This window comes from Camelus ferus, chromosome 4 (genome assembly GCF_009834535.1).
Source record: "Camelus ferus isolate YT-003-E chromosome 4, BCGSAC_Cfer_1.0, whole genome shotgun sequence".
In the NCBI taxonomy this organism is placed as follows: Eukaryota; Metazoa; Chordata; class Mammalia; order Artiodactyla; family Camelidae; genus Camelus; species Camelus ferus.
The window spans coordinates 59,070,361-59,083,721 of record NC_045699.1 but is presented as its reverse complement, the minus strand read 5'-3'; the positions used below and the strand labels follow the sequence as shown (position 1 = coordinate 59,083,721).

Here is a 13,361-nt window from a genome sequence, read left to right as displayed (position 1 = left end):
TCCTGCTGTGAGTCAATGGCACTAAGGCAGAAATAGTGTAAAACAGAGGCTCTCTACTGCTTTGTGTGTGTGTGTTTGGGGGGGTGTTCATGTGGATACTGGACATGGACTTTAGAAGCAGGCGGATGGGATTGAAGGTCTTCCCCGATTTACTTGACTATGACTTAGGGCAATTTACCTAAAATCTCAGTGCCTCCGTTTCCTCATCCGCAAAATGGGCACTCTTTTTTTTTTTTTTTTTAATTTTGTTTTCTACTGACGTGCAGTTGATTTCCAGTGTTAGTTTCAGGTACAGAGCAAAGCAATATAGTTATACATATACATACTTAGATATATTTTTTTCAGGTTCTTTTAAAATGGGCACCCTTATCCTGACTAAACGGAGTTGACAGAAGGGTAAATGAAATCATTTGAAAAAAGGGTTCTTCGCGTAGAAGATGGTAGGCTGGGTGCCTAATAAGTGAAATAACTTCACAGTTTAGTGTGCAGACTGCTTAGGTACCAGGAATCCCATCTCTGCTATTTCTAGTTGTGTGACCTTGGGCAAGTTACTTAACCTCTCTGAACCTCAGTTTCTTTTCTCTACAAAACTGGGATAACACTATTTATTTCATAGAGTTTCTGGGAGGATTGATATAACTTCCAAATTAATGAAATTAGCAGCAGTAATAGTAGCAGCATTACTCAACACATATATAACCCTACAACGGTTAACCCACTGTTTTAAAAAGCTTTCCATGCACAACCTCTTTTCATCTTCAAAACAGCTGTGAGATGCAGGAACTATTACTAACCCATTTTACCGATGAGAAAAACTGAGGCACAGATAAAACGTATTTGGGCCTGGCTTTTCACCCCAAATCCATGTTCTTAATCCCTATGCCATGTGTCATTATTTGAGTACTAAAGAAGCCACCCATTCTACCCGACAGATCATCACCATCATCATCTTCACCACCACTCGCATGATTCCTACTAACATTTCCCCTGTCTCTGAATCACGAGAAGCTTCATTTCAAGAAAGTGTTTTGGTGAAAGGTACTATGTTTTCCACAGAGGGAGTCCTGAAGGACTATGTACAGCCAGGAGAAGTTTTGTTTTCTTTTTTTCATATTTCAATTTTTCTGTAAGGTGAGAGGTGGGTCATGTATTATGATTTCACGTTGTTAGAAAGAAAATAGTAATAAACGCCAACTCCCATTCTTCCTCCCCTCCCACTCCCCCTCCCCTACCAAACGCTGGTTTCCTTTTTAGTCATTGTTGTTCTAAAGTCTCATCAGAACATCCACCAAGAAGACAAAGCGATTCATCTTCTTGTTTTCCTTTCTCGCCTTGGCTAGGAGCAGGCCAGGGCGGCCTGACAGAGGGGCCACAGGCTCCGTGACCCCCGCCCCTCCCAGTGACTGGTGGGGAAGTGGACTGATCCCTCCTCCTCCCCCTTATCTGCGCACAGATAATTGAGTTACTGGCCCTGGCTCTAGGATGGGGGCTGGAGATGCCTCCTTGGATGGGAGACAAAGTCCTGCTAATGGCAGGGGACGAGGGAGACAGGGGCAGCAGGGAGGGAGCGAGAAAGAGAGACAGGCAGGGAGTGCGTGTGTGTGTCTGGGAAGACAACGTGGGGGTCCTTTCGCTTTGTTTTCCTAACTATTTATCAGTATCAAGCAGGATTTGAAACCCCAAAGCCTTTAAACGGATGTTTGACAAATCGAGGATTCCTCCCTGTTGGACGGGGAAAGAAGCCTTAGGGCCCTCAGACCGATCATTCTCCTTTCACAAGGAGAGAAACTGAGGCTCCGAGATGCAAAGCTGCAACCCAGGCTCTCACGGACCCAGCTATCCTGGAGGACCCAGCGCGCTAAATCAACAGCAGGAGGAGTCCTCCACAGTCACATCTCCTAATGGATGAAACGTCATCTCCGAAGGTAGCACATTTCCAGCACCCGCTCAAGATATATGACTAAGTATAACCCCTTCTGGGGATGCTTCCCATTTTGTCTGACTAATTTGACCATTACCTTCCCTCCTTCAGCTTTTATCAGCAGCCTGTCTGTAGTTTATGACTCAGTGCTTTAGAAACAGGATTCCCAACGCTGCGAACAATGCCTCCAGCCAGAGCCTGGTGGGACGGGGTGGGGGGCTGGGGGGCGTTATCATCTTACTGATACTGCACTTTTTTTAACTGAAACCTCAGGCCTGGTGTATGTTACGTTTTAAAAAGAGGGGGAAAGGACAAGATAATTTCCCCTTTGTCGGGGACATGGCCTCGTTGCCTAAGAGGTCTTGTGGGTGGTGTTCCTTTTAACAAGCAACTTATTATGTGCTGGGGGATGAGGGCGCTGGGGGCGGGAAAGTAGGAAGGGGAAGTCCCAGGGTGTTGCATAATAACACATTGGCACCTTGGGAATACTTCCGGATGTGTGGGCCTCTGAAAAGTGAATGGGAATGCCACCATAAATCTGTCACCCACCCTCACACTGGCGTTAGCAAAGCCAGGGAAAACAGCAGCCCGACTAAATGGTTGGTGACCAGAGATAAAAAAGAAGAAGGAAGGAAGGAAAAATGGAAGGAAGGAAGGAAGGAAAGAAGGAAGGAAGGAAGGAAGGAAGGAAGGAAGGAAGGAAGGAAGGAATTCAGATGGAGACACAGAATTGCAGAGCAGAAAAAGCAGAGGCTTTCTACTTAGGCTGGAGATGGGATCACACCTCTGTGAGCTGCGTGACCTTGGGCAAGAATCATAGTAAGTCTCAGACCGCTCATCTAGACTCAAAAGCTCTCATTTAGGCTCACACTGAGCAAGGTGTGTGACATAGGGCATGCCACCTGGTGGGTATCCATGCATGGTGGTTGCTGGAGATACTGACCAGCCCCCCGACCCTGACACACCCACACCCACTGAGGAAAGCAGTGCTGGATGTGCATGAAGCACATCCACCTTGCTGGGAATGGGGCGAAACCTCACAGGATGACGGCAATCTTCACTCAGGATTAATAAGGGACAGTCAACAGAAACCAACTTCGGCCAAATTAAGCAAAACAAGCAAACAAACAAATCTACTCAAAGAGTATCAGATACTTATGGAAAACTCCCTGGGAGGGATGCAGAGTGTTTTGAAGCCCGATTCCAAGCTCAAGATTAGGCCCCGAGACTGGTCTTGGGTAGACATCTCAGAGCTGTGGCGACACATTTCAGTACTAACGCTGCATGGTGTCGTTGGTACTCTGCAAACACAACACCGTCTTTATCAAAATGATTTCTGCAGGGTCCCTGTGTCTTCTGATTCAGTCTTGGGTTGGTGTGTCTGATTAGGGGTCGGAGGGGAGTGCAGGTCAGGTGCCCACACTCAGCAAAGAGGGACTGGGAGAAGGAGGTGCTCGCATTGTCACTTTCTGCAGTGGGTTCAGCCCTGCCTCACTGTCATTACAACAAGGAGAGTTCTTTCCTAAATCTAGAAAAGGGATTCAGAGTAACTGTCCACAAACAGTGGTAAATGTCTTCCACAGTGAAGTCTCAGAACTGTTACCATTTTCCGGACGAGAACACTGAAGCTCAGCCAAGGTCATGTGTCTAAGCCATGGTATGAACCCAAGTCAGTCTCAGTCAAGCCTGCTCTCTTGGCCGCCATCTTGACCACTGTCTTGACACATGGAATAATGAGAACAAGATCCACCCTAGCAAAGCCTCCCACACTCCAGCCCCATTTCTCTGACTCATAAAAGCTGGATCTGCTGGGAGCCACAGAGTCACTGTCTATTTTTTAGCAGTTCTTCTTAGAGGAAGATGTTTTTTCTAGACTCAAAGCCATGGAGTTTGTCCTTGGAATGCAGTTCCTAGGAGCTGGGATCTCTGGACAGACCCCTTCCTTCCTGGAATGTCCTGCATCTCTGTGAGTCTCAATAATGGAATTCTAAATGGTGAGGTTGGGGGGGGGGTGCATAGCTGAGGTCTTTCCTCTTAATGCAACCACACTCAACACACAGGGGGAACAGAGAGCCTTCCCTGGACACCATCCACACCACTGACAGTTTTGTATTCCATTCCATTAATTCATTGCGTGAATTATTCCACAGCAGTTATGTCCCCAAAGCCCTACAAGACCAAGAGCTGTCTTTTTAAATTTTTTATTTTTTTTTTTGCAGGAAGCTCACCACAGTAAGCTCTGGAGTCAGACTCTCTGGGTTTAAGTCCCAGTTCTGCCACTTAACTGCATATCCTCAGTTCACCTCCCCATGTCCCAGTTCCCTTTTTTGCAAAAGCAGGGCAATAAAAGAGTCATTATGAGGATGAGAGTTTATAAATGTGCTCGGCATATAATAGGTGTTCAATGATCAGAGAACGACGGTACACAAGTGGATCCACGAGGCTCCAGGTCTCACCCTCTTGGTAACTCTCTCGTCTTTACTCCTCTCAACACAGCTTGAAAATCACAATCTACTCTGGTCGTTTTGGCCAGAGTATACGTGGGGAAGCAATGTCCAAGGAGGTAAAGCAAGGCAGGACTGGACTCAGAGTCCAGCTCTATTTCTTCTTTTTTGGGGGGGGGGTAATTCGGTCTATTTATTTACTCATGTATTTTTAACAGATGTACTCAGTGCTCCTTCTGAGTCTCCCAAGCCCCACCACTGTATGCATAAAATTCAGTTATTTTTCTAAGAAATGGTGAATCATGTCATCATCTTCACCTCCTCTTTGCACTAGGCTCCAGCAACCTAAAGTATCAAAGGTGGACCGGCAAACGTTGTCTGTAAAGGCCCAGACAGTAAGTATTTTAGGTTCTTTGGCCCAAAGGGCCTCTGCTGCAACCACTCAATTCTATGGTTGTAGGAAAAAACAAAAACAAAAACAAAAAAACAGCCACAGATAAGAAGACACGGGTGTGCTCTGTTTCAGAAAACTGCATTTCTAAATATAGGCGGCAGGCCAGTTCTGGCCTGGTTCTGGATGATAATTTGCAGACCTGTTCCATGGATGGTACCATGTCTTAACTTCACTGCCTCCCATTTTCGTCCTAGAAGCATTTAAGTCACATGTCATCCTAGTGCCGTAAGATAGACGTTTTCCAGGAAAGACGTGAGAATAATGTTGGGTGTCATGAGGATGAAGCAAAGGTGAGAGCTGATTCAAATAGAGCCCACGATTATGAGAAATAGCCACATACCTTGGAAATCACACAACAGAAGTACAGGTAAGGCTCTTAGGAGCACGTAACCCAATCCTTAGTTTCCATTTATAGGAGATAAACTGAGGCCCAGACTAGGGAGGTGACTTGTTCAGCTTCGTGCAGTTAGTTCTAAGCAGAGCTGGGACCAGAGCTGGGTCTCCCTAAATTTAGTCCAAGGCCCTTTCCACTATACCACTAGGCTAGTATCAAGCTCTTATTATAGATCATAGTCAAATCAACAGAGGAGAGGGGAAAAAAAAAACCCAACATCCGCACTTTTAAAATCCACGGCCCTGCCTGGAAACTCTCCCATCCTTCCTCCCTCCACGTCTTCCTTTCTTCCACCCACAAACAGTTGTGGGACACCTCTATCGTGTTGCTCAGCCCCACTTGGTGCCAAGGAGATAGTAGGTGCTCAGTAAATGTGTTTGAGAATGGAATAAAAAGTAAAAGATACATAGTAAAGACCTCACCGAGCTCCCAACATACCAGAAGAAAGGTCTAAAAGCTCCCCTGTCACGTGCTGCAAATATGAGGACCCGATGGCATTCCCCCTCCTTTAGTCCTCCTAGAAAACTGCCTTTCAGTGAGAAATCTTCCCATCAACGTTTTCATCCCTTCCTTAGATGGAGCACCTCTGTCTTTTGTACTTGCAAATGAATTGTGATTAGTTTTCACCTCCAGCCCAGGGGATTAGCTGGGGGACCTTTGATCTTCAGGTATCGATTTGCATCTTAAAGGAAGTGTGATCTCATCTGGGCCAGCTCAAAATTCCATCCCTGCCCCCCAACCCCGTCTGTTTACCAGCCCCAGGCTGACCAGGGCCTCCCAAGTGGGGCTAAAACAACCAGATCAGTCAGGCTCCTAGGGAAGGCAGAGGAAAACACATTTCCCATCTGACTCCGTGAAGGTGGGAAAAGGACATTTGCTTTCTAAACACAGGCTGGTCTGCGATTCCTCTTCCCTCCAGTCGGAGAGACGGCCCCTGGATCCTGGCTAGAGGTTGTGCAGCAAAATGAGCTGAGCTTGTGGGTGCAAGTCAGACAAAATCAGGTTCAAGTCTGTCTTCAGTCACTTCTAACCTGTATGACTCTGGACACGTTTTACAATCTCTCTGGGTTTTCCTTTTTCTCATCTCTAAAGTAAGAACAAAAGACTTATGAATCTATAATGATAATTGTCCTGGACAGGTGGCGTACAGAAGCGCAATAATGCACATAAGATAAAGCTAGACCAAAACAGTTAACACCAGCATCATCCATGGGAACGTAAGCTCCCTGAGGGCGTGGGTACCTGCAGTTTGTTTGAGTCCACTGTTGCATTCACTAGTCCCCAAAACAGTGCCACACCCCCAAGGAGGCACTCAGTAAACACTCTGTAACATAAAGGAGTGAGTCATCATTTAGTTGTAACTACTGTGTTATTGTAATTGTAATTGACTGCACTGTCCTCGCCTCCAGCCAGGCCCAGAGGAAGGACAAAGACTCACCGATGCAATTGAAGGACACTTCCCTTCGGCAGAAAAGGGAGCAGCCGTCCCCACTGACCTTATTCATGTCATCGCATTCTTCACCTTGGCTTCTGCAGGGTGGGTAGAGAAGGGAAATTTGTCAGATCAGCTTCAGAACCACAGCTGGACACGGAAAAGTTCCTCTCCGGGGCCCTGAACTTTCCAGTGAGACCTCAAGCAAGTCCCCTTCCCTGTCTGAGTTTCTGTTTCTTCATCTTCAAAATGAGATGCACACAACGTGTAAATTTGTGACATCCTATTACATTCTGCCTTACTGTGTGTTTCTGGTGACAAAGCAGAACTCCCGCCTCAAACTGATTCTCTGAGATCTCCCCAGTTAAGTCAGCTGGTCAGACGGGAGTAAGAAAAGGACGAACGAACGAACAAATGGATGTACAGATCTTGCTCCACTGCGCCTGGGAAATCTCACGCCCGCCCTAGAATGGTGGATTTGAAGGAAATCTTGGAGTCTCTAAAATGTAAACGCTGTTCTTCCTGTGCCCGGCCTCAGCCTCTTCCCCGTCCCCCCAGTACACTCCAAGGTAAAATTTTTTTCCATACATATGCTCAAGTGTGGTCTTCCTTAGATCAGAGAATGTTGCCTTCTCCATTGGGTGTGTCATTTCATGGTACCAAGAACCCTAAAGTCTTCGTATTATTCCCCTAGGAAATAAAAATGCCTCCTCTTGTTTCTTTAGGAATTATTTCCATCACCTAAGGATGATTCTGCAGAAGTTAGGATGGGCAGACAATGAGCAATGGTCTCTGAATCGGACCTAGAAGAGGAGGAGGAGTAATGACTGAAAGATTGGATGGGTTGCCCCTTCCTGGAAAATTTCCATCCTTCTTGAAACAGAAACTTGGGGTTAGACCCCCACGTTCTGAACTAGCTGAGTGATCTCAGATGAGTCCCTTGATCTCCCTCTGATCTTTCTACCTTTGACAGTTTAAATCAATTAAAATGAAAAATGATCTGACTTTCCATTCCTTAGTCATGGTAACCACACTTCAAGTCCTCAGCAGCTGGATGTAGCCAGTGGGAACTATGTGGGACAGCACAGAAGCTACTTCCATTATTGCAGAGAAATCCATTGGACAGTGTGATCTGAGATGTTGCATCTCAGTTTTCTCATGGGTTAACATGGAGATAATTGTACCTACTCCTTAGAGTTGGTGCAAGAGTGGAATGTAACTTAACGTGGCTGACACGGTGTGTGACATAGAGTAGATGGTCAGGGAGGGACAGCTCCCATTCCCACTTTGTGCTGGGAGGTCTCTGCAGAGTGTGTGGCAGTCGTCCCTCCTTCCCCAGAGACCAGCTGGGACCTGTCACAGCATGGAAGAGGCCTCAGGCTTTGCCTTTCACGCAGGCAATTAACACTGGGAAATGTTTGTTGCTGTTAGGAGGTGTCAGAGCAGCAGGATGGTGCCTTGCGATCAATCCTTATGATGACTAGGACATTGCATGGATCTCTGAAGAGCCACCCAAGTTCTCTTCTGTCTGCAAACCTATGAGCAAAGAATTCTATCTTCCGAGCTGGGCCAAAATTTCCAGTCTCTGCCAGCAAATCTTGCACAGTGGAAACTGGTGACGGCCTTGTGCTTCTTAGCTATTTCACGGGTTATCTGGGGAGAGGTTTTTTTTCTTTTTTTTTTAACCTGGGCTGGTTTCCCTAAGCCACAGAGAACACTTCTAAACCCGCCTTCCCTCACCACCCAAACAGTATGTTCTATTGGTTTAAGCAAAACATTAGGGTCACCACAAATATCTTCTAGGCATGACAGATAGACAGGTTCTGAGAAACCTTCTTTGACCTCCCAGGCTGGAGTGGGTGGCCATCTTCTCGGAGTCCAAAGACAAGGGGCTCCATCTATCACAGCGCTTGTCAAACTGACTGCCTTCGCCTGTTACTTGAGAGCCCCATCCCAGGATTTAAGATGCCAAAGGATGTGACAGTCTTTGTCATCCTAGCATCCTGACGCCTGGCACAGTGTCTGGGACAGAGAAGACAGCACGTAGCTACTCCTTCGCTTGTTGGTTTTGCAGGGCTGTCGGCCACACAGCAAGGCAATGGCAAATCCAGATGAGAACCTGGGCCCTGGGCTCACATCTTGGCTCTGCTCCTAACTGGGTCTGCAAGCTTCAGAAAACCATTTTAGTCTTTGTGCACAAGTTGCCTCTTTCATAAAGTATGGTAATAAGACCTATCTCGTATGGTTGTTGGAAGGACCCAGGGAGATACTAATGTAGCACAGTGCCTCCTGCCTAGTAGAGGCTCAATAAATATTTATACTTATCATTATTATAACCTTCATCCAGTGCTTTCATCCATCAGGGGCCTCACTGTTGAGTCTCTCTGTATTTCTTTGTAAATTCCTTTGCATGTATACAGCAAATTAGTCAATGTATCATCCTCTGAAAATCCAATTAGCAAAGATGACATTCCTTCTCCCCCTCAAAGTTTATTTTGCTTTTTTTGTTTGTTTTGCTTTGCTTTGCTTTGTTTTTGCTTAGGGAACCATCCATAAGCTGCATTCAGTTTTCTACAAAGTGTGCCAACTACTATTTGGTACCTATAACTTAACAAGTATTTGATGTCTATGAAGGATACTAATTCTAGGTAAAAAATACTAAAGGAAAAAAAAAACCTTTGTTAAGAATACTATTTACGTTAATAACAATAGTAATAATTTCAGGCCAGTGAGAAGAATGATACTATTCGCAGTGTTTCACCAGTGTATCTATACCTGACTCCAAAATGGATAGACTGAATTGCAGATCTGGTTCTACACCTAGAGAGTTTCTTCTTTTATTCCTTGTGCTAAGTTAGAAAATCCCAGATCACAGTGAGGAGTTGCCAGCAGTGACCACGAGTGTTTCCTGGACATTCTGGACAGGCAGCTCAGTCTTGGACCCGCAAATGATGGGGCACTTTCCCGGGAGGACTTCTTGCTCGGTTGCTCAGTGTTTCATCAGACAACAGCCTCATCGAGAGCTAGAAGTCGATGTCTTAATGTGGGAGAGAACAGTGACCGTCTTCCCTTTCCTTGATTTAGTTACATTAAGCCCTGAAAACCGTATCTTCATGTTTGGTTATTGCATTTGGATGAAGATCTTAAAGACACACAACAGCACGCCATCAATTCCATTCTCTGACAAGTGAGGAGCTTTATCTTCCACGTTTGAGGAGTCATGTTCTTGGCAATCAGGTGGTTTGCACCATAACTCAACACTTAAAAATCTTTATATTATCTCCTCAGTAGTAACATCTTGATAATTCAGCATGGAAATTATAGCTGCAGGACATTCAAGAGACGATTATATACCCCTGAGATAACATCACTTCAGCAAGCCACTTGAAACCGTGTAAATAATCCTTACTGGCTTTATCAGTGTCAACGTTAAAAAAAAAATGTCATTCCTTATTTCAAAAACTTGACTTAGTACCTTTCTCGTAACAGCCCGTATATTTTAGCGTGCGTGGGGGAGCAGAATCTTGCACACGCCACTCCCTTTTGACACAGCAAGCTGAGATGTTACTCACTGGCCCTCGTCGGATCATAGACGCAACACCCACTTTTCCCTTCAGCGCTAAGTCATGATCCGAAAGCAAACTGCTGGCCAATAACCGATGTCCGTGTGGATGGGTATCCGTGTACACGCTCTTCCCTTGCACGAATGTGTCGTCCTTGCTGTGTCCCGGCTGGGCCTCTCACCCCATAGCAAGTTTCCAGTTCATAGGACACACCACAGAATCATCAGGACCAAGTTAAACGGCACTTGCCCTCCAGTGCTGGTGCCAGTGATGAACTAGAAGAAACAGCCATCGAATCCTGCTCTTTTACATGCATACTACACCTACGAGCGGATTCACGTTCTGTACGTCAGTGCTTTCATCCATCCGGGGAACGGATTCTCCTGACAGTGCCCCGCCCCCTGCAGTGAGAGTCACTGCAATGCCGTGTTGCACAGAGACTACGGGACACCCAACAGTGTCATTTAATGAAGGGATTTTGCCTGTAGCTTGTTGTATCACCTACATACACGATGTTTATCGTCAAATCTGCCAATAGTTTTAAAAGTCCCTTAGCAATAGTGTGACCTGTGACTGTGTTAGCAATAAGGAACACAATTTTAGTAATAAGGAACTGTGTGTGATTTTTGGTCACTTTTTCATCTCTAGGGACAAAACTATTCAATCCAGTGCCAGAAAACATTGGTGTTGATTCTGGAGGAAAAAAAATTAAGAGGTTTACTACTTTTTTTTTTTAAAACAATGCAAAAGCCTTGATGGCTTCTTGCCACCATTTCTCAGTTTCCTAACATCTTGCCCAGTGGACAAGGGGATGAATGAACTCATGATCCAATAAAATTCATTTTTCAGACACACAGCTTTATATTTTCTAATCATGCATTTCCCTTTTTGTCTGTTTGTGTGGAATCTTTACACTGACTATTCCTTTGCCTCCCTGTACTTACAGTCACATTCGATATTCACTCTGGAGTACTGTTTCCTATTTATAGTCTCAACATTACAGGGAATTAGGATATTTTGCTCTTTCTCAGGAGCCTGACCCATTTTGTAAATTGTTCATATAACAGGATACAAGAGAAATAACAAGTGTGCAGTGTTAATAAATATAAATGGTAACCAGCAAAGAGCATAAAAGTGTTTGAGCCCAGAACACTGTGTCCTGTCGACTGAACGTGGGCTGGGGTGGGAAAGACTAATGGAATCCATGTAGCACACGTAAAAACAATTAAGAACAAGAGCATCCTGGTGGTGGGTGCGTAACGGTGGCTCTGGCGAAATCCTAGATGGTATTACATACTTGAGAAATGTGTGTGTTCAAAAAACAATCATTGCTTTTCCCCTGAGGTCAACAAACTGCTTGCAGACAAACCGACAGACTGCTTGTGATCCCTGGTAACTCACAGCTCACACACTGGATGGTATCTCTAAGCTCTTCTGTTTGGCACCCTGACTGCCTCTTGGCCTCCTTAGCATCAGCCCCACCCCTCTCTTTCGTTAGATCTACTCACTTCTGGATGATGCCATCGCCGCAGTACCCGCTTCCATGGATGTATACGGCAGCCGGTGACGGCTCACTCTCCTCATTTCCTGAAATAGTGATGACCCAGTACTGGTACACACTGCCAAGGTTTAGATCCCTGGAAAACATAAAGAAGACTATTAACTCTACAGGCACAAGGCTGGGGGCAGACAAAATGGGCCTCCTTACGTGCATTTCCGTCAGTCTTGCTTGGTTTTGCTATCACATGCACATTCAGTTATCCAACAATCTTTCATGTCTACTGTGATTAAGGCACTCTCCTATGCACGATGGACTGCCCTGAAGTATAGTATCAATTGACAAGACCATGAATATTTACTAGGTACTTTTTATCTTTAATTTCACCTTTGCAGTTACCCTGGTGGGGAAGAAATGAATGACATGTAGCCTGCAATGAAGGTGTTTGGGAGAATGCTGTCCAGGACAAGTAAGTGGGAAAAGCAAAGGCACAGAGGTGGGAAAGGAGAAGCACCACGCCAGATTCTGGGCGTTGTCTGATCTGTTCCCCTCGTTTGAAGACCTGGGCAGAAACCCCATCACAAGCAGGCAAGCCCTTTCCTTATATTTCACATCCAGTGATTCTCTCCCTCCCTGCCACTTGCTCCTCTTTGTGTCTCTCACTCTTGACTAAAATAATAATAGCAGCAGCCCATTCATTGAACCGTCAGGCCTGGCGATAAGCAGTTTCCATGAATTTTCTCACCTGAGAATCAGAACAACACATGTGTACGAGTATTTTTCACGTGTATCTTACAGGTGATGAATCTGAGGCATAGAGAGGGTAAGCAACTTGCTTATAACCCTGTCATTAAATTATATTTTGCATTCTGCCTCCCTAAACCCTAGATCAGGCCCGTTTTAACAGTCTCAACCCTTGCAAAGGGGGAGTCCTGTCCCAGAGCTGCAATCCCAGGCATTGTTCCTGCTAGATTTCCAGTGTGCCTAGATTGCAGCTCTCCTCTGCTCTTAAGACCTCCTATCACAATGCCTGTTCCGCCTTCCTTGCACTCACCCTCACACCAGCTTACCTCCCTTCCCTGTGATGCCCTCTCAGCTCCCTGCTTGAAGTCACCCTGCCCTCAAAGGAACCTGGATACTGCCATTTATCCTCCAAGGCAAAGACAGATTTACAGAGACTCCACATGACCAAATCACCAGCCCCCTTTCCTTTTTGACCATTTTCAAAGGGAGATGTTATTCCTCTCCTTCATCTCCCTCTGCACCAGTTATTTACTTTTTAATAATAAAAAAAAAAAGTGTCATGAGAAAAAAAACACAAAATGATAATGAAGGGCATTCCTATCAGATTCCAGAGTTCGGGCTGGGGGGGGTGCGGATTTCATAAACAAAAGAACGGTGTCAAAAAATGTCAAGTCCTCCTGCCCATCTGTTGTTTCAGCTGCTGTTCGGGTTGGGGCTGTTTAGATAAGGTCAGTAGGATAACAGGTGCAGGGACAACAGACATACAATGTCTCCTGGCTCTCAACACAGCAAGCTGGAGCTTACGAGCACGGAAGGAGGCTGGTGAGGAACACAGCCTTCCTGACGACGATGGGTTTATTACCCCAAAGGGCGTTCATTTCAGCAGTGCTGGAGCCCACAGTGATACTGGG

The 13,361-nt window shown here is 45.6% G+C and overlaps 1 protein-coding gene across 1 annotated transcript in view; it reads right to left on the bottom strand.

Annotated features, from left to right (window-relative positions):
• PAPPA (pappalysin 1) overlaps window positions 1–13,361 on the bottom strand; it is a 230,519-nt gene that overhangs the window by 113,698 nt on the left and 103,460 nt on the right. Inside the window, exons 8-9 of the mRNA XM_032478289.1 lie at window positions 11,717–11,845; window positions 6,652–6,743 (exon numbers count right to left, since the gene is read on the bottom strand). Of these exons, the coding sequence (XP_032334180.1) occupies window positions 6,652–6,743; window positions 11,717–11,845 (221 nt within the window). The remainder of the gene's footprint in view (window positions 1–6,651; window positions 6,744–11,716; window positions 11,846–13,361) is intronic.